At 39.9% G+C, this 19,799-nt stretch overlaps 1 protein-coding gene across 1 annotated transcript; it reads right to left on the bottom strand.

Annotated features, from left to right (window-relative positions):
• Positions 1-3,828: 3,828 nt before the first annotated feature.
• On the bottom strand, positions 3,829-18,867 carry ticrr (TopBP1-interacting, checkpoint, and replication regulator). Its single transcript, XM_056388311.1, has 21 exons — positions 17,806-18,867; positions 17,038-17,275; positions 16,410-16,642; positions 14,866-15,100; positions 14,009-14,147; positions 13,709-13,836; positions 13,382-13,585; positions 13,095-13,240; positions 12,645-12,745; positions 12,300-12,393; positions 11,896-11,978; positions 11,264-11,494; positions 10,915-11,002; positions 10,622-10,694; positions 9,956-10,087; positions 9,653-9,743; positions 9,472-9,530; positions 8,738-9,015; positions 6,097-8,323; positions 5,552-5,680; positions 3,829-4,539 (listed from the first exon to the last, which is right to left on the bottom strand). The coding sequence occupies exons 1-21, from the start codon at positions 18,475-18,477 to the stop codon at positions 4,424-4,426; spliced, it is 5,697 nt and encodes a 1,898-aa protein (XP_056244286.1). The 5' UTR covers positions 18,478-18,867; the 3' UTR covers positions 3,829-4,423.
• Positions 18,868-19,799: the final 932 nt, after the last annotated feature.

Here is a 19,799-nt window from a genome sequence, read left to right as displayed (position 1 = left end):
CCGGAAAGGTCTGAGGGCAAATTACATATTTTGTTGATTTTGTAAGTGAAAAGAAGTAAATACAACCTCAGACATTAAAAACGAGTGTTTCTTCAAATGTAAATGCAATGGGAAAATGGAAAAAAAATGAATGGAAATGTTTAGTGGAATCCATTCTTTCCTCTGTTTCCTGCGCCACTGGCTCCCACACCAGCCCAAAGCAGGATATTTTCCACCACCATGCTTAACAGTTGGAAAACAACACACTTTTATTCAAATTAAGCACAAATATAAAACTAATTTAATGATAGCAAAGAATTTACCCCCAAATCCTATTTGTGAAAAGAAGGTTGTGCAACATGATAACTTAAATGGAGATCACTTGTGTGTTACACGAGTGTGACAAATGATTATTGGTCAAATATACCTGTATCTTTAAGGTCCAACAGCTGGTTGACTGAATATTTCCCAGTATTCAGATAGGTTAAGGTCACAGAGGCCTATGGCACCAACATCCACACACAATGAACCTGGTGTTAGCAAACAAACTAACCAGCATAATGTAAAATAGTTAAACTTGCTCCACAACCAGCTGCATCATTAAAATGACAGTTACAGGTAAATACATAAGTAATAATAAAATGTAACAGTAACAAGAACACTAACTGGTCTATCGCGGCACTAAACAGGGGTCATTCTGTCAACATAATAAGGAGGTACTTTTACTTTTGATGCTATATTTTCCTTATGATACTTACTTTTAAAAACACACTGAATGCAGGGTTTTTATATGTAAATGACTGATCTTACATTGTGCTATTGTTGCCTCTACTTATGTAAAGAATATCTGAGCGTCTTCCATCACTGACCTTTATCTTTATATTGTATATGCCAACAATGGTCACAACACTGCCCTGAAACCTGTCCAGGCAGATGGCTAAAAGATCATTTTATTGATTTTCAACCTCAATCGCGGCTTTGTATTGGAATATATGTTTTTATGTACCTTATATCCACATACATCTTCACAAAGCTATCTCTATCTTTCATAGGCCAAATGTATGTATGTATAACACCCAAATAGCTTGAAACTATCTGGAAAAAAGGAAATCTTTATCTTTGTGACCTTTTTAGCAGCCTGCATGTTGCAACATTTGATTTCATTCATATGCCAAAATAGTAGGGAAACTGACTAAACCATCCAAATATATCCTTCAGTATGTACAAAGCTGTCTTTCAGCAGCTCCCTTTTTTATGAACAAATAATGACTTGATTCAGAGACAGGAGGAAACATAGAAAACTCAAGGTCACAGTGAAATCACACTGATATTCTGTATCTAGATAAACATAATTATTTCTAAAGTGTCTGTAGTTCAAATTACAAGTTATTCCTGCTTCCACGCTCTAAAAATCACCAGAGGGTAGCCGCTGAGGGTTTTATTGTGAAATCTGCTTTGTACAGGAAGTTGTATGTCCTACTTTGGTCGGCTTGACAGTGGTGGAGTGGTGTGTGGAGTGAATACTGAAGGGCACGGGTGAACAGGTCTGCAGCACTGAAAGACTTCACATCGCATGGAGCAACGACACTGGGTTACTCCCCAGTCTCCAAACTATACAATGCAGCCACTCATCCTTTCTTTTCAAACAGAGACGAGGACAGGGCGGGATTTTCTTTTCTTAATGCATTTTTATTTCCGCACTAAGATTTATCACAAGGTTAATCCAGTCATTCATACTATAAAAAAACTGCTGCTACTTCCTCGTGGCGATGCGTCACGGCTGACTTGATATTGCTTAAGGGAGAATTAGGTTCCTTAGTGCTATAACACAGCACATCACTAAAAGTAACACAAAGCTGGTTCACTGTGACCTCCAGGCAACCTTCAGCAACAACAAGACCAATATATAGGCAACCTTTTTCATTCTTTACAAATATCTGGCTCATATTCATTTCTAATATGCTCTGAATTTACATATGTCTGAAGTTGGGCCAACATGCACATTGATCTCATGCATTTATGTTTAATGTAAGGTTTACATGTTTTTTTTTTTCTTTATAATAGCAGTATTTTTAAGTGTCAGTGGCTCAAAGAAACCTAAAAACACTGACTCTTAAAGTTTGGCACTATGGAAAATAAAGCAAACAGACCTCCGGTCAGTTTTCCACTTGTAGTCTGTGACTTTATCTGATTTAACTAGACTTTTTGTTGCATGGCTTTTATGAATGGACAAAACTATGTAAACTTTATCAGTTGCACTTGGATACTTTGGATAATAAACATTTACTGAGTCTTATTTTTTCCATTCAAATCTGACCTGTTCAGTGTCCCCTCCTGGTGCCTGTGATCAGACAGAGGCCATAGTGTTTTATATTCAGGGCCTGAGCTCCTTATACAGGATAATTCAGTAATCTGTGGATTATACAGAAAATAGTGGTCATACAGTGCTCGGATCAGTTCACATTGTGGTTCTGCAGAGAATGGAATGAATTCACAACACACAGGATGTATTTTAAACAAAGAGGCACAAACCCAGTGAGTTAAAGGAACATAGAAAATAATGTTACTGCAAAAAACCTACTCTGTACATAAAACAGATGTAATAAACACAAGTAATAAAACTAAACTACACATTTATTCCAATTAAACTCATTTATTGATGGCAAAAAGCGATACCCCCCTTTACTGCTTGTGAATTATAAGATAACTTAAATGAGATCAGCTGATTGTAATCAAAGTGTGACAGTTGATTATGGGTCACCTGTATCTGCACAGCAAGGTTTCAGTGTTGTAAGGTCAATGTTAAAGAAATGGGAAAGAGTATGTAATATGTGTGACTGTGGCTCATGCAGGCTTCTCTGTGCAAAAAGGGAATTAATGAGGGATGAACCTGGTGGCAGCAGCTTCATGCTGTGGGGAAGGTCCTGGAAGTGCAGTCAACACAATCCTTCATTAACGGTGGGATTTGAAGGTTGCTGTCCAGTCAAGATGCAATATCACGATATCTACTGTGATTGAAAAAGCCTTCAAAAAAGCACAAGTGTTACTAATAACTTGGCTCCATTGTATTCTAGTGTCATAGTAAGCCAGGAAAGTGCATTACAGCGCCAGGACCCTGAAACCAAATAAGCTAAATGCAATTCAGCTATGATTAATTAATTTAACTTTTTTTTTTTTTTTTTTAAAAGGTAACATTTAAAAATGTCTTTCATGAATGAGGCCATTGTTGTCCACCATAGGTAGAATAACCCTCAGTAGCACTGTATACACCAAAATGAGAAGCTCTTACCCATTTCAGGAGTAAGCTGGAAAAGAGAACCTGCTCTTGGTAACACTGGCATACAAACACAGCACACGTGAGAGGTGTGTCACCTTATCTGGCTTTACAGCAAACAACTGGTGCCTGATGCCAAGCTAATCTGTTGAATTATGAACAAGGATATATAAATAATTAACACGCCAAACGACAAGCAGTTCTGATGAAAAAAATGTAATTAAATTCTTGATCAGGTCATAATGAGGATAATAAAATTTGGGTTATCATCAACACCTATTAAACTGTGATTTCCAATGTGTAACATTATGGTACTGAAAACACATGAAGGGTTTTATAGTTTTAGAGCACTGACCTTCAGACAGGTGGGTAATTACAACGTGGAAGCATCAGACTTCCTTTAACTTGCTAGCAGTGGATACATTGGATCTGTATAAGTCACACTCAAAGAGAAGAGAGAGTGCACAGCAGTCAGCTGTTCCAGTTTGTATTACTCTAGGGTTTTCTACTCAAAAACAAGTATGAATTGTGACAAAGCAAGGACAGAATAAAAAAAAAAAATCATTTTCAATAACTTCATTAAGAAAATGGATATTTAATTACATAAAACTTTGGCAACATATAACATATTTACAACATGAGAGCTTCCCTTTTACTTAAAAGAAATTTTATCACAAGAACAAACATACTAATAAATACACATTAATATTTCTTTCAACAAATTTAAGATCTGACTTGATTGTAAAATGGTCGATAAAATTTTTGAAAAACAATGATGACATATAATCACCATTTTCCAAGGCTTTAGCTACATAAGACCCATGCAGGAAACATGGCATACTTGGAATGATAAAATCATAAATAGGAACATTAAGTCCAATTTTAACTGCTTGGAAGAACGGCACAGCTTTTCAACCTACTTCTAATCTTATAAAGTCCTGATTAAAAGAAAAGCCACCGCTTAGAACAGAAAATGTCAGGGTCAAAAGTGTTGGAGGAAGAGACTGAAAGGGACATTCATTCATCCACAAAGCCTTTCAAGTGGTGCTCCAAAGACATCTTTCAGATCTGCCATCAAAGGCACCCCTGACAAATATGGGTAAGAAGGGCTCACAGCTTTAGAATAAAACACAGAATGGACAATCTTTGCTTGCCCAATGGTTTCGTGGATCAGGGAAGCAGTCTCTTCCTGCTGAAGGTCTTCCCTGTGTTTGAGCGTCTCATCGGCTGGCTGAAGGGTGAGACGTCTGCTCCATCGACTTCTCTCCTCCCTGATGCAACCTCATCTACAGATTCAGAAAATAATGTGGATTGTTAGTTAAGGGAAATGACAAATATCAGAAGGGTTTTTAACTTGCTTGGTTAAAAAAAATACTAGAGGAAAGTAGAGCTCTGATCTATTTGCCCATCTAGGCAAGGAGAAAATACACTACATTGTCAAAAGGTACAGACACAAAACCATGACAATCAAATTCATGTAATTAAAATCTTACTCCAAAAGCATGGGCATTAATCTGCTGCTTTAACAGCCTCCATCTTCAGATTTTGGAATCTAGCAGCAGTCATGTTGAAAAGGGAAAATGCTGCCACAAGGTAGGAAGCACTTAATAGTCTGATATACTATTTTATGTCAGCGCAATAAGCTTTACCCTTGAACCTATGATTCTAACCTAAACCATGAAAACCAGTCCCATGCAAAAAGTATTTAAAAGTATGTGGACAGTACTGTGTCCTTCACTTGATTTCATCAGTTTCAGACATCCACCAGCCAGTTTCCCTGCTCTGGTATGAATTATTATTATTAACTTGTTATTTATGTTGTTTTATACAGTATTAGCCAAACACAATGTAATTTCTGCTGTGCACTTATCCTTGTGTATAGTCTGAATGACAAAGTTAATCTTGAATCTTGTAAATATAAATGCAAAGACCTGATCAATATTTGACCTTACAAACTGGAAGTATATTCACATTCAGGACAACAGGGTTTAACATTAAATAGGATTATGAGCTTCTAAACAAATGGTGATAGAAAAAAATAAAGCAGGTCTTTACTGAAGTATTTACAAATATTACTGACTCTTGCACCTTTCTATTAGATAGAATTAGATTGTCAGACAACATTAACTTAGATTGAGTTGATTAGTGATATCCCATGTAGTAAAACATATACATAAATCCATTAAGGAGGTTTCAATTCTGGATTTTATGATGCAAGGGTAGCTTTTGTTTACATCTGGATAATGGATTGTGCCCACCTGGCAAAAATAAAAACAGAACAAGCAGTGCACATCTCACCTTTAAAATTTGGAGTTCTCTTACTAGCAGAGCCCGTTTTGCCCTTGAACAACAATGGAGAGTGAGTGAGGGCCAAAATCCCGCTCGCTGTCACTGGCTTTGTCACCTTTGAGCTGGGAGGAGTCGCTACTGAAAAATGTAGAAAATAGCAGTGACAAGATAAAAGGTTTTATTCTGTAAATCCATGCATTGATTTCAGAAGAAAGTGTCAAAAACAGAAATCACTGAAGCTTTGCAAACTGTTTGAAAATGCCAAGATACTATATACAAAATTAGTCCAATATTTGATTAATCAACTGTCACAAAGTTAAATTATAAAAAAATTAGACAATAAATTTCATTTCAGTCACTTATGAAGGAAAGCTAGGAAACATGTACTGGTCAGAGCTTTACATTTGTGTACATTCTCCTACTTTCGTATTTCACACAAAATATTTGGTCAGAATAAAGAATACATTTTAAGTCAACACTGTTTCTTAATTGCAACCCCAGTACTTTAATTTTGAAACAATGTTTTGTTACAGAACGTGTCACCCATAACTTACCTGACTTAACATCTCCATTTGCAGAAGGCCAGATGATTTCTTCATCAGCTGTCTGAGGTTCAGCGCAGTCAGCCTGCTGAGCCAGCTTCTCCATCCAGTACAAGTCTTCCAGAGGAGAGAGCGGAGATGCATCTGCAGGGGACTGTTTGGAGGTCAAGGACAATATTACAGCTTTGTTGTTTGAGGGCTCATCAATGTCGTCAATGTCCTGTAATCTGCTAACCCCAAGCTCAGCTTCCTCCAGCAACTCCTCGAGCAGTGGCTCCCCCTTCAGGCCACGATCTTTGCCTCCAACCACTCCAACCTGAACTCTCTTCCTGCGGGGCCAGCTGTTGAGGTTGTCTGGAGCCACCTTCCCTGCACTCTGAGGTGAAGGAGTCAGGGGAATGATCTCTGGATTTAGCTTTGGAGACATTGTTCCCCCAGGATGGCGAGTAGGAGTATAGGACTGGCAGATGTACGTTTGGACACTTCCACCTTTCCCAGGTGTGCTCTTGGCTGGGGTTACATGAGCACAAATAGATGGCGAGACACATCCAGGATCTCTATGTTTAGAGAACAAAGCCAAGGGGCTTTCCAGCTGAGATGGTTTCACACCAACTAAAGAGCTCTGAGCACCTGATCGAGGACCTCCTTCTGAGGCCAAATCGCCTGCATTCATGGAATCTGTGCGTTTGAATTTGAGCTTAGGAAGTCCCGATGTTTGCATTTCCATCTCTACTTGGTAAGTCAGAGAATTTGGAGTACTTGTGCCTTTTTGTCGACTTGTTCTTGTGGGGCCTCTAGGAGTTGAAAATCGAGGGGAATCATTTCCGTAGCCCAAACGAGCAGCAGCCTCCCTCTGTTGGCGGTCAGGGGTCTGCCTGAAGCCATAGCTACGCCCGGGTGTACCTTGGTGCGGCAGACATGGTTTAGGAGAGACTGTGTTCAACAGAAAGTCTTCATCAGACTTTGAAGGCTTTCGTGAAAAGCTAATGTTCATCTTGAGACCGCCACTAAACTGGGTCTTTACAACTTCTGCAGCTACAATGTCCATGCTATCATCATCTGTGGTGGCAGAGTTACAATGTGAAGAGTCAAACTGCTGTGGATCTGTATGGGAACTAGAGTCAGTTTCAGAGGACTGGGAAGGTTCAGCCTGTACTTCTGTTGTACCCGACTGCATGTTCTTTTCCACAAGGTCACAGTAGTTCTCAGCAGACTTTGTGCTTTGTTTGGAGGGAACATTATCACTAGCCTGGGATCTTAGGTTATGTCTGGTGGTTCTTGCCCCTTGACCAGACCTTGCTCTTGTTAGGGACTTTGCTGGAGACTTTGCTGAAGTATTTGATCCTTCTGAAACAGTACTACCTCCTACTGGTGTAAAGGCTGGCCTACGTGGGGATGCAATATTTGAACTTTTGCTAGGAGTTCGCCCAGAGCGAGTAATCATTTTGTGAGTAGGACTAGGGGTCTTGGTTTGAGTTCTAGTGTTGGGTTTAGGGGAGAGGTGGTGGTCTAGAGGTGGTGTGGATTCTGGAGGAGGCATTTCCATTATACCAACAGTGTCTGTTTTTTCAGGTGTTTTCATCCTGTTGAGTTTTTCAGAGGACCTTTGATTTCTTTCCTGTGTCAAAATAACACTACTTGCATTTTCAGCAACTCTTACTAGGCTTAATTGACAAGTCTTTTCTGGGGTCTTGAAAATGTCTCTTTTAGTGTTTGTGCTTTTGACAGGACTGCTGAACTTGTTAGGCGTTTTCCCCAGTCTTGGAGAACTGTGGGATGCAACACAAGGCGACTCTGGCACCTTGAAAGTGGCGCTGTTCTCCACCACTCTAAATTTGCGTGGAGATGGAGACCATGTGACGCTCTTTTTGGGAGTCTTGGAAATTGGGCTACTGAGCAGATGTAATCCAGAAGATGAACTGCATTCAACCAAGGCCTTGACTGGAGTCCTGAGAATACCCTTCAGCGGGCTCCTCACTGGGCTTTCCTTAGTAGGTGTCTCTACAACAAGAGTCCTTCTGGCTGGCGATCTGAAAGGACTGCCCCTCAGAGCCATACCAAGCTCATGAGAACTACCACCTGCAGGGCTCTCTGCAACAGAGAAAACACGCATCCTGGATGAAGGTGGAGTTTTGGGGGTTCCTTGGGTTCGAGGGGTCCTCGGTGTCTTGGGAGTTGTGTTTCCAAGAATGGCCCTCCCACGTTTACTGGATGACTTTGTTGGTGTTTTATTTGGGCTCTAAGGGAAAAAAACAAAGTATTTGAATTTGACTCACATTTGATATAAATGCACAATATTAGAATTTATCCTTGTCCCCTATGAACTTTTTTAGCTTGAAAAATCACTGGACTCAGTAAAGGGGACAATTCAGCATATTAGGATGTTGAGAGGATGAATGGAACGGATGAATGAACGTGGCTATTAAATGAATGGCTCCACAGATCTGTTGAACCAGCAATGCTACAAAACTTCTATTTGAAAATATTCAATATTCCTGGGACACATGAAGGTAAATTATGTTGTGACAGTGATAGATGTCTTTGTCAATTCTCATTCTACACTAATCTGTGAAGAAAATAAAAAAGCCTTTAGGTGCAGGTACTAATGCATGTGATATTTTTAGTGACCTAAATTATTAAATAGAGAACTTACCTCAAAGACACTGGAGTCTGTGGACAGCCGTGATCTGGTGGCTCTGGTTGCACCAGACTGGTCAGATGAATGACCGGGGGAATCAGCAGCCCCGAAAAGAAGACGCATGGGGGACCGAACTGTTTTTACGTTAACTCCACTAATTTTACCATCACTGGGAGTAAGCTGGGAGGCAGATAGAGCCCTGTCCAGGTTGCGGGAGCGAGGTTGAGAATTTGAGTAGAAGGTGTTTGAGTGTCCTCTGGCAAACTTCTTAATCCTGGGGCTCCTTCTTAGGTCTGATACAAAACCAAAGCACAAAAAGACGACAAAATAACCAGCATGTATTTAACACACTTACAGATTCTTGAAATGATGTCAAATGATTCCTTTTGTTTCAAAAAGAAGTATTCATTTCCAATATAACAATAACCAATGTCAAAAAAAAAAAAAATTAAAAATTACATTTTATTTCCATATGAAACATATTTATTGAAGCGAGACTAGTTTTATAAATAAAATGAGGTATTTTATTCAATACCTAAAGCTTCATGTAGAGGCAAATTTATCAAATTGTAGATTGGATTTAATTTTTGTACCAATAGATTCCTATTATGTTTATTTCTCATCCTTTTCAACACCCACTATTGTTGCGTACTTTAACACAGGACAAATACAGATTATAGTAATTCCTACATTCACAAATATATATTTAGAATTGAAAAAGGAATAAATATTGTAATATTATCAAATACCTTCTGCAGGTTTTACTGGTGACTCTTCCACAATACACTCCTCAGTTGGGACAGATCTCCTGAAAAAGAAATAGTAAAGAAGACAGTAAACACTTTTAGTTACAGTAATTAGCAACTACATGTGATGTTTGGGTCAAAAAATTATTGTCCAAAAGGAAAACTGTCGATAATTCAAACATACCTTCCCATTTTCTGCCGGTATAGGAGGCGGCTGGACACTTGCTTGTGGAGGGGCGTTTCACACACTTTCTTTGTTAGAAGTTTGTGTCTCTCTGAAAAGGAAGAATTTCCTGTTAGAAGTTTTCTAATTAGGGCAATTCAAATGGCTTTTTTTTGCTGTCAGTCCAGCGGGGAATATCTGAACAAGTTGCTGGATAAAATATTGAAAACAAAGATTATTTGGGAGATTTTATACATCCTGTTGATTAATCAAAAGTTACAACAGAATTTCTTTCAATTAATCTGCCATACTGTATCAGTTTACCTTCAGATTCATGAGATCTCTTGCGTTTCAGTCCTTCCACAGCGGACACAGACTGGCTCCTCGGCAGCTTGGCTTTCTTTGAGGGTGAAACAATCTCCTGGTTGAACAGGTTTCTTCTCACCTTGGTCACCTCTGTGGACAATCAGAACATGATCTGTATTTAAGACTGTAATGTCAACATGGTGGTGCCTACTGCCTATTTCATAACTAATTAACGATATCATTAATGTGATACTGCTCCCAAAATATAACTTTGGAGTATGAAACAATCTCCTCCCTGTCAGCTTGAAAGGACGACATAAGGAGTTTGTAGTTTGCTTGACTGGGGTCAGCTTGAATTCAGTCAGGTACAGTGCCTCGTCCTCTTCAAAGGTGGTATATTTACCACATTCTACCCTATCTAAGAATAATTACAAGGTACTGCGTAAACTAGCGGACAGCATAGGAGTGAATTATTCTGTAGAGGTTTCTGACTTACCTGATTACATTTTTGATAAAATTTGAAGTACAAGTTTTCCCCCGTCACTGCTTTTCATTAAGCATAAAACTACAAACTTTTTACATTCAAACCTACAGAGGTTCAGTTTTATATTCAAAAGACTGAGATCAAGAAGATTGTTGGGTGGCATGTTTAGTGCTGATAGTTGAATGTGAAACAGAACATACCTTGTGTTTCTTGTTTCTGAGGTTGTGGTTCTGTGACCGGTTTCTCCAAAGCAACACACGCCTTTGACTTGGACTAATGAAAATATAAAAAAAGGCAGGTAAGATCACCTGGAGAGGAGAGCTAAAATAACTATGAAACATATGTCTTGATGGTGATGGTCTTCACACAGGACAACACAGTAAGCATTTGAGTAAGCAGTAACCCAGCAATTAGAGATCCTATGAAAATATTTAAAAGTTTCATAATAATCCAACAGAGATATGAATGGTGATTAATTGTGTGGCCATCTTACAGCTCTTGTAGTCTTTTTGGGAATCTCTATTTGGCGAAGACTCTGAGATGATTCTGTCATACTGCGATGACGAGTCAGCATCCCACTCCTGAGAACAAAAAAATAAAAACTTGAATTCTGAACATGTATATTACAAAACATGTACGTCATACAGCTCAGACAACTGCTTCTAAAACTTCAATTACTGTAATTCCATTCCAGTGACAAAGTGCAAGAGCATCTTCATCATGTTTACTTAAACGACTCCTCTTTATTGTTTTATCTAAGATTTTTTCTTTAATTCCATGCCATTTCTGATTTGCCACGACCAAACAGTGTCTTTCCAGGAAAAAATGCAGTCCCCCCTCACCTCCTCTTGCTGGCTGAGCGATTTCGCAGGTCCTGCAGGCGATCTTTGCCATCCAAAACCAGACTGTGTGTGGAGAGTGGAGGGGAGGAGGCGGAAGGAGAAACGCTGTCCTTGGCAAATGACTCATCGCTGAAGAAGTCAGCAGGCAGAACAGCCACCAAAGCCTCAGGGAGCTGGGTGCCCAGACTGTTGTAGATGTCTGCAAGCACCCTGGGTACAGCGGTCAGGAACCTGCCATGATGTAGAAATGCTATTGTTAGAATCTTACAATTATAGATGAGAAATATTTGGCTCTTTCAGAATCACTATTTTCCATTACAATTCAACATCGATGCACGATGGACCAAGTTGGTATTTTTTATATTTAAAAAAAAAAAAAAAAAAAAAAAAAGAGATCTAAGACAATCAAGCAGTAAAAGTGATTTGGCCAAATAAGTACAGGAAACTGTAAATCAGGAATTTGTAATTAACTATATTATAACTCTGTCTGTGGCCTGTCAGTTGGCTCCTACAATTCTTATCAACTATGGCTTCCACATTGTCTTTTACTTCGACATTGTTTGTCTTCAAAGTAATTGCCTTCTTCTGGGGGATACAAAAAATATATAATTCCTGCGCCCCCACACACTTACCCTGGGAGAACCTCGTCTTGAAGGAACCTAGCCAAGCAAACTGGGTCTTTTGTTAGGGAGATTATCCTGAGCATTTCAGCCACCTGAGAAACAGGAGAGGTTTGAATTTGCCAGTGGCATTAAGGACATAAAATGGTTTCAAGCTGTTAATAAAAGTATATTTAATGTTGAAATAATTCAATACAATCTGAAATCTATTAGCAAGTAGTGATAGGGAATACATCATCTTTATCAGCATCTCTATCAGAAAAGCACCTATTTTTTCATCAGTGGCTTACAAAAGAATGGCAGCGCAAACGTACAAAAACTGCATGCTCTGTTGCCACAATTACTTTCTTGACCTTTGCCATTACATAAAATCAAATTAAAATGTACCAGAAAGTACTCAATAGTGAGTATCTTACCTCCTCTGCCATCTGATCAGCATCCAGTGAGTCAGACTGCTTTGAGGAAGAAAGTCTGCACAACTCCAGCCTCAACACCGCCTGAAGCTGGCACCTAGAGGAGACAACCGGTGTTACTGATGCTGAAATAAAACTGACTCATACATAAAACGACTTAAGAATAAAATAACTTTTTGAACCTGCATTTATCAAGAAAGAAGAGATTTTATCAGCAATTACCACAAACAGACACACACAAAGTACAGATTTCTCACACAGGGCAGACAGTATAACCACAGCCAGGGGTTTAAGGAGCTGGTCAGTAAGGTGAGTTTTGCACATTTTACTGGGTTAGATAAAACTCACTCTCTGACTTTGCTATCAACATCAGCACCCATGCCATAGAGCTGTCGGATTGATTTGCTGGTCTTAAGGAGATGCTGCTGGACAAACAGGGAGGACTTCACCTATAAAGAAGACAGAAAAATTTAGGCATGCAAATTAATCACAGTCCAACTGCTGAACTGGGTTATCATGTATTTCATATGATGCATTGAATGCTTTCATTATCCTGATAAACGTTTCTGCATCTTATAAACACCTTCTTGTTTTTCCCTACAGTGGGCATGTAAATTTGACAGGATTTCAAACCTTTATTAACATTAATATTTATTGACAACTGAAATCACAATGCATGACTGTCCACAATTGTGCAGCACTACCAATTAAACACTCAATTAATCCACAATCAAACAATAAAAAAAGTCTGTTTCAAAGATAAAAGTGAGTCAGGTCAGACTGCAGAATGTGTCTCACCTCTGGATGTGATTCTGCCACAAAGAAAGTTTTCACAGCAAACAGGAGCTGCTGGACAGCAGTGATGACAGACAAGTCTCTCTCTGCCAGAGTCTTCTCGTAACTGGACTTCAGGTGGGACAGGAGCTCTGCCTCACTGATGAAACCTGGGCAAAGGGAGGAGATTCATTAACATATTTTGGTTTAACACTTCAGGAAATACACATTTGCTTTCTTGCAGAGAAAGAAACTTATGCTATAGCAGGGTGATATCTGAACAGAATGGTAACGTTCTGACAGACACTCACTGATAGTGTTTGCTCCCCCAGATTTGTTCCTGTCACTTGACCGTCTCTTCCCCGGTCGGTCTGGCCCCCTGCCATCTGCCCCCAGCTGCTCGGCCTCCGCCTGGTTCTTCTGGGCTTTCACGTTCAGCCGTGCCACATTCAGCATCTGCAGGGAGCGGCTCATGGTCTTCATCTTCTGTTTCACTGGTGTGCGCTGGGCACCACCTGGAGATCAAAAACGGGAAATGTTACACAGAAAAATAATATTTGCTGAGATGTTGAGATCTTCACAAAGCTGGAAGCAGGAAGCTGAAAGTATACATAAAATTTGATTTGTAGCTCTCATACGTTTTTTGCCCCTCTTGTTGTTTGTTCCCTGAGACGTCTGGTACAGTTCAGCCAGACCATTGATCAGCTCCTGCTGTAGGACAGACGACGACTCCTCCTCTCTCTGCTCTGGCACTGCATGCAGCAATCTGTACAACAGAGTAAAACATCAGAAACATGTGTCACTTTTTTGTGGTGGGGTTGAGTTTGTTGTAAGTTGCTTTTAATTATTATTATTGTGTGTAAAGCTGTGTATAACTCTGGCTTCAAAAAGGTGCTATAGTTATTAATATAAAAGTTTTGAAATCAGAATCCACTTACCTCATTGACTCCATTAAATGAGAGCTCACTCCAGACTGGTCTGACTGAGGGAACCAAGTTTCCAACACACCTGTTGTCAGTGGGCAATGGCTGACTTCCTGCTGAGCCCACTCAGGAACCACATGACCCTTTAGCTTTTCTGAGGAGTAAACAAATACAAAGAAATTGTTGAACACAAAAATGAAAATTAAAAACTGTTACACATGCTACACATTTAACACAGTTCACTTCCTTTAAAGGACCAGTGTGTAGGATTTATGGGGGAATCTATTGGCAGAAATGGAATATAATATTCATAATTATGTTTTCATTAGTGTATAATCACCTGAAACTAAGAACCAATGTGTTTTCATTAGCTTCAATTGAGCCCTTCATATCTAAAGCCTATCTACACAGGGAATGTATCATCTTCCACTGAGCCTGCCATGTTTCTACAAAAGCCCAGAGCGGTCAAACCACACACAGGCTCTAAAGTGAGCCTTACATGTTTTTGCATTACATCAAGGCCACCGTAGGTTCTCCTACACACTTGGAAAGGGAGGGGTGAGAGGAGGGGTATTGGTTGGGTGCAATCTGCAACCTCGCTGTGAAAATGAAACCTCCTTGGCAGAGGTAACCATCTTGATAAGTATCCCTTAGATTGTTTTTTGAAGTGTTCTGATCAAGATGCCATACTAAGTGGGAAGGAGTTGAAGAATCTACTTGACAATGTTCACTGGTGGAAAACAGTGACACAGTTTCAAGCTTATCCTAAAACTAGTTTTCCCAATATATACATACAAGCAATAAATCTGCAATAGCCAATATCTGATAATACATTGACCTGAGCGATTTATCGGCCTAAATCTAATCCTTACCATTGAGATGGTCATTGTCTTCCTCCATGATGTCATACACTACTCCAAGAACACTGCTCACAACATCTGGCAGGTCAGCTGAAGTATCAGCTGTTGCAGGGGCAATAGTTTCAATGGTCAGGAGCGGGTCATGTCCAGTGATTCCAGGCTGAAGAATGGTGAGTAGAGCTGTAGAGTGTGACCAGGGGGAGAGGACAGCCGAGCACACCAGGCCGCTGTCATTCACCTCAGCAAGCTGGGGAACAAAGTGAATAAGTGAGAAAATTGAATCAGTAAACTCACACAGCAAAGAAGGAGATTTCAAAGTAGCACACCTTTGTAAATCATGCCGCTGTCTGATGGCTGGTTCATGTTCTAACTAGCCAATAGCCTTTGCCAACGCCAGCACGATATTTGCAATTACGGAGCACAGGAAATGGATAGACAGAACATGCCACTTAGTTCAGTTTCATAGCCTGCTTGCTTTTCATCGTTGTAAATAGAACTTTCTGGCCAAATTCCATTTCCCCCAAAGTAGCAACAGACAGAAGGGAAACGACAGAAAAGTGAGGGTCAACAAAAGAGAGAGAGATGCAAGCCAGAAACAGCTGTTTCTATGTACCTTGCCCTGCTGATTTTGAGTGATTATTGTGAATGCTCCGATTATTAAATGTAAATAAATATTTTTTGTGATGACGATTTACATTACGATAACATAGCACATTAAAATTAAATGTATTTGTTATTCTGTTGTGGCCGAAACTTTGTATTGTCAAACTCAATTGCAGCACAACACAACAAAATAACAGTTAACAGTTATATTTTTATTCTTTGGATTTACCGAAGGGTGGTGGTTAAGTGGTTTACAACGTGTTTCAACCAAAAAGTGCCTGTAACTTTAAGTTCCAGGTACTTTTCTTCAGGACCTAAAAGGTTCCTGTGGCCCATTGTTGTCTGCGTTTTCACTGCAGCCTAAAGTCCCAGGAAGATTATGCAAAATTATTACTTGACATTACATTATTCACTGCACTTTGAGGACATAACATGAACGGAAATACAGGACAAATTGCGTCCCGTATATATTCATTACAGGACGCAGCATTTTATTTTCAATTAATGGCAGTACCGTATGATACGTGATGGGTGGAAACCCTAGCCACTCCGGTTGTTGTGGTTCTTTAATTTTTTGAAGTCCTGTTTCAGTTTTTTCACCTTCTCCCGGGCCTGTTTCGCAGTATGGAAAATGTTGAGCTTGCTCACTCCCTGCGAACGTTTAAACATCGCCGGTGAAATAAAATGCAGCAAGTACTCCACCAGTCAGAAATGTTCACCACGGTAGACCACACCCCCATGAACCTTCGGAAAGTACTACCCCCCAACCAGGGACTTTTTTGGGGGTCTATCAATTCGCCCAGAACTAAATTTAGACCCTGGTTCTTGTGGTGGAAATGCACATAGTTCCTCAAAAGGTTCCTGGTATCTGGGGAAAGTTCCTGCGGTGGAAACGCGGCTAAAGCCTTAACCTGTCTTGCGTAAAACAGGACTGCTGTTTTCGGATATCTCACCATGTGCAGAGCTTGAGCAGACAGTTCCATGAGGAGATGCTGGAAGGTAGCAGCTCCCTGGTCACTGCTGCTGGAGCACTGAAGCACCCACGACTCTGTGGAGGCCTGTGTCAGCGATGAGGCATCCCAGCCCTGCAGCACTCCTTTCAGACACACTTCCACAGACTCTGGGAGAAGCCTCTGTCTGCAAGACACTGGCTCAACCATGACATCACAGCTCTGTGCCACATCACCTGTTAGGGTGAAGAATAGCAGAAAACACATGAATAATGGCATTTAATTTTCAGCTTTATGTTACATGCTTAATTTCCTGTGGTGCTTTATCATTTCATATCACTTCCACCATTGCATTTGGTTTGTGTTCAGATACTGCAGCATTTATAATCTTGATTTGTTTCAGACATTGTTATACAGCCCTGGGTTCCTGTTTCCTCTTCACCTTCATGTTCATTTGTTTTATGCCATGTGTTTCAACGAGGCAGATAAATATTCACAAATAAAGTAAAATCTCAAGACAGTGAGGATGTACAGTATATTGACTAATAGTAAACCACAGACCACAGCTGCACTGTTTCACAGATGTTTGAGTTGTAATATGACGTTAAGAGTTCAGGTCCATGTTACCAACCTTGCTCCCACCGCAGAATACCCCCTATGACAGGAAAAGCCAGGCGGTAGAGCCTTTCAGAGGACAGCAGGTATCCAATGCTGGACTTGAATGCAAACGCCTCTGGCTTGAAGCCTGAGTCTGGCTCCCGACTGCAGCAGAGGTTCAGCAGTGCAACTAAAGGGATCACTCTGCCACCCATATGAGCCAGGACCTCGGACAGCTTGTCAGATCCAAGGCAGTCCTCACACCTCATCATCTGCAAGACAAATGGTTGGAGTTGCTTATATCAAGTAATAGGATTTAAACAGCTACTTTGGCAGGAAGGTATCTGATAGAAATGCTTAGATGGTTACAGCCATTCTAAAATCCACGCTGACTAGTCACATAGTAAAGAATCTGAGTTAAGTTTGGGTTAATGACTTGAATGTGAAGCTGTTTAATCACATGTTTGATGATCCTGTTTCTGCCACAGGAGAAGTAAATTTACTTTTTAGACACTTATCTTGGATTTAGCAAATGGCCAATTTTCAGGGTTTTTATGTTCTTCTCTGACTACACTGGTTATAGAAAATAAAAACTGACTGTACATAGCTGCTTAATTGATATATCCATACTAATGATTGTGTTCTTAAGACCATAATCAACCACTTTTAGGTTAGATTGAATATTTTCTTTTGATAATGGTAACAATATTCCCAAAACATTGTCAGCTGGTTGTTGAAGTATAGAGTCGTAGTCATGAATATTGAAATACTTCATTATTGTCCAGCTGTCTGCTGTACTCACCTGGTCGTGGGATCTACTGTCAATCCAGTGCAACACAACCTGTCGCTGCAGCAACATGTCGTGGAGACCCCTGGATATGATGTGGTCTGTCACATCTGAAGGCAGGTCATGGTTTTCCAGAGAGAGATAGTCCACAAGTTGTTTCCTGGACCGTGGACACTTCGAGGCAATAAACACCACATTCCTCCCGTTGCTTGAAATATCATCCTCCTGTGAAACATTAGGCTTTCCAGCTCGGCTCGACTTCCTGGGCCTCAGGGACAGTTTAGTGGGAGAGGTGATGTCTGGTCTGTCCCATTGGAAGTCCAGCAGGGTTTCTTTGAGTGAGTTTTGAACTGAAGCAGACTTGCTGGATTGCTGCTTCTGCTGATAATGGCAAGGTTTATCCTTAACGTCAAATTTGGCTTCAAACTCTTGTTCAAAGTCCTCAAAAGTTTTGTGCCGAAGCTCCTTGAAGTCCGATCCCCTCGATATGAGGCTATTACGGCCAGTCTTAGACTGAAAAAACTTATAACCCCAGCGCACTTTGTCAAATCCGTATTTGTAACCGAAATGCAGAAGAATTTGTAATATTCCTCGTTTCACTAAACGACTCCTGACATTCAGCTGATCGCTTGAATCACGATCTCCATAATCAACATCGATAACAAAAACCAAGTTGTGTAAAGCCATACCGTCAATTGCAGCGTCTCCAAAGACAGCGAGTGGCTCCAGAGCACCTTGACTCAACGATAAGCCATGAAAACAGGGCAGCCTCGATCTAACGTATTCAACTCCACTGTCACTACATTAATACATTTAGTCAAACGGGTTGTTCATTGTGTGTGGACACAGGGACGCCATTTACATGCCAACATCAGTAAGCTAACTTCAGCTAACCGTCGAAGCTACCAACGTTCGAGTTAACGTAATTGCAAGTTAGTTTCAGTTAGTCTGACACCGGGTATTTGAAATGCCTTGGTACATACACTAGAGAAGCAACACGCCCGAGCTTATCTGATTATTATTGAAAGTTCATGTAACGTTATTCGCATACCGAGACTTCACATACGCCATTTTCTCTACCCCATCCGTCCTTAATCGTTCGCGCTCCTTCGATGAAAGCCCACCCATTCGGTGTGATTGGTTACATCCTGTACACATAATAGTTTCATTGGTCCAAAATCATGCGTAATCAAATCGACGATAATACTGAGTTTTTATTGGACAAATGCGCCTTCAATCAAATCAGAATTTAACTGTACATGTCACATGACATAAGATTGGGCAGGAATCAACGATTGACAAGTGCCTCTTACATTTAACTTTTAAAAACACTTTTATTCCAAACTGCTTTATCGCTTTCTTCTTTACTATTTCTACAGGAAAAACTAAGTACATAGTTAAATAAATGATATCCCCATATTTAGTTGTCTCTTATTTGTCTTATATGACAGAAATATATGTCAAAAAATGAATGATTGGAAAACCTAAAAATAGTAGTAGTAGACTGTTAAAATTGAATTACATAAAAAGTAAAGACCCATAAATATACTGAGTAAAAACAAACCATGTAAGGAGCATGAAATTATACAAATATCTAACAATTATGGCTTGCATTTAAAAACTGAATTTGAACATTTTCATCTTCAAAAAAAGACACTGCTGGCCACAGTACATGTTACTAAACCACCAGGGGCGTCTAGGTAAACTAAGCTTATGATGAGACATAAGTGAAAGAATCTTATGAATGGCATTTGACATTGTAAAAATGTTGGACTGTTTTGATTTATCAACAAATGTAGTATTGTGCTTTGTTTCAGCGGCCTGCTGAAACAAAGTACAATACTACGTATGTGTGTTTAAGGAGAGAAACAAAGCTAAAAATGACCAAAGCACCCTTTTTTATGTTGGTCCCCTGATGACTATTTACTTGGTGTGCCAAGTAAAGCAGTGAGAATGAGAGCTTGGCATCCATAACCATTCTTCATCTCTCACTGCCTAAAATGGAAAAA

This window comes from Seriola aureovittata, chromosome 10 (genome assembly GCF_021018895.1).
Source record: "Seriola aureovittata isolate HTS-2021-v1 ecotype China chromosome 10, ASM2101889v1, whole genome shotgun sequence".
NCBI lineage: Eukaryota > Metazoa > Chordata > Actinopteri > Carangiformes > Carangidae > Seriola > Seriola aureovittata.
The sequence above is the reverse complement of the archived record's forward strand: the minus strand, read 5'-3'. Positions and strand labels throughout refer to the sequence as shown.

What these genes read in the sequence shown, in the direction of transcription:
- ticrr (XM_056388311.1), bottom strand. Translation starts at nt 18,477, where the DNA reads ATGGCTTTACACAACTTGGTTTTTGTTATCGATGTTGATTATGGAGAT. An exon ending in ACAGTAGATCCCACGACCAG is followed by an intron (nt 17,276 to 17,805) that starts GTGAGTACAGCA and finishes TTTGTCTTGCAG; the next exon opens with ATGATGAGGTGTGAGGACTG. An exon ending in CAACAAGAGGGGCAAAAAAC is followed by an intron (nt 13,586 to 13,708) that starts GTATGAGAGCTA and finishes TTTGATCTCCAG; the next exon opens with GTGGTGCCCAGCGCACACCA.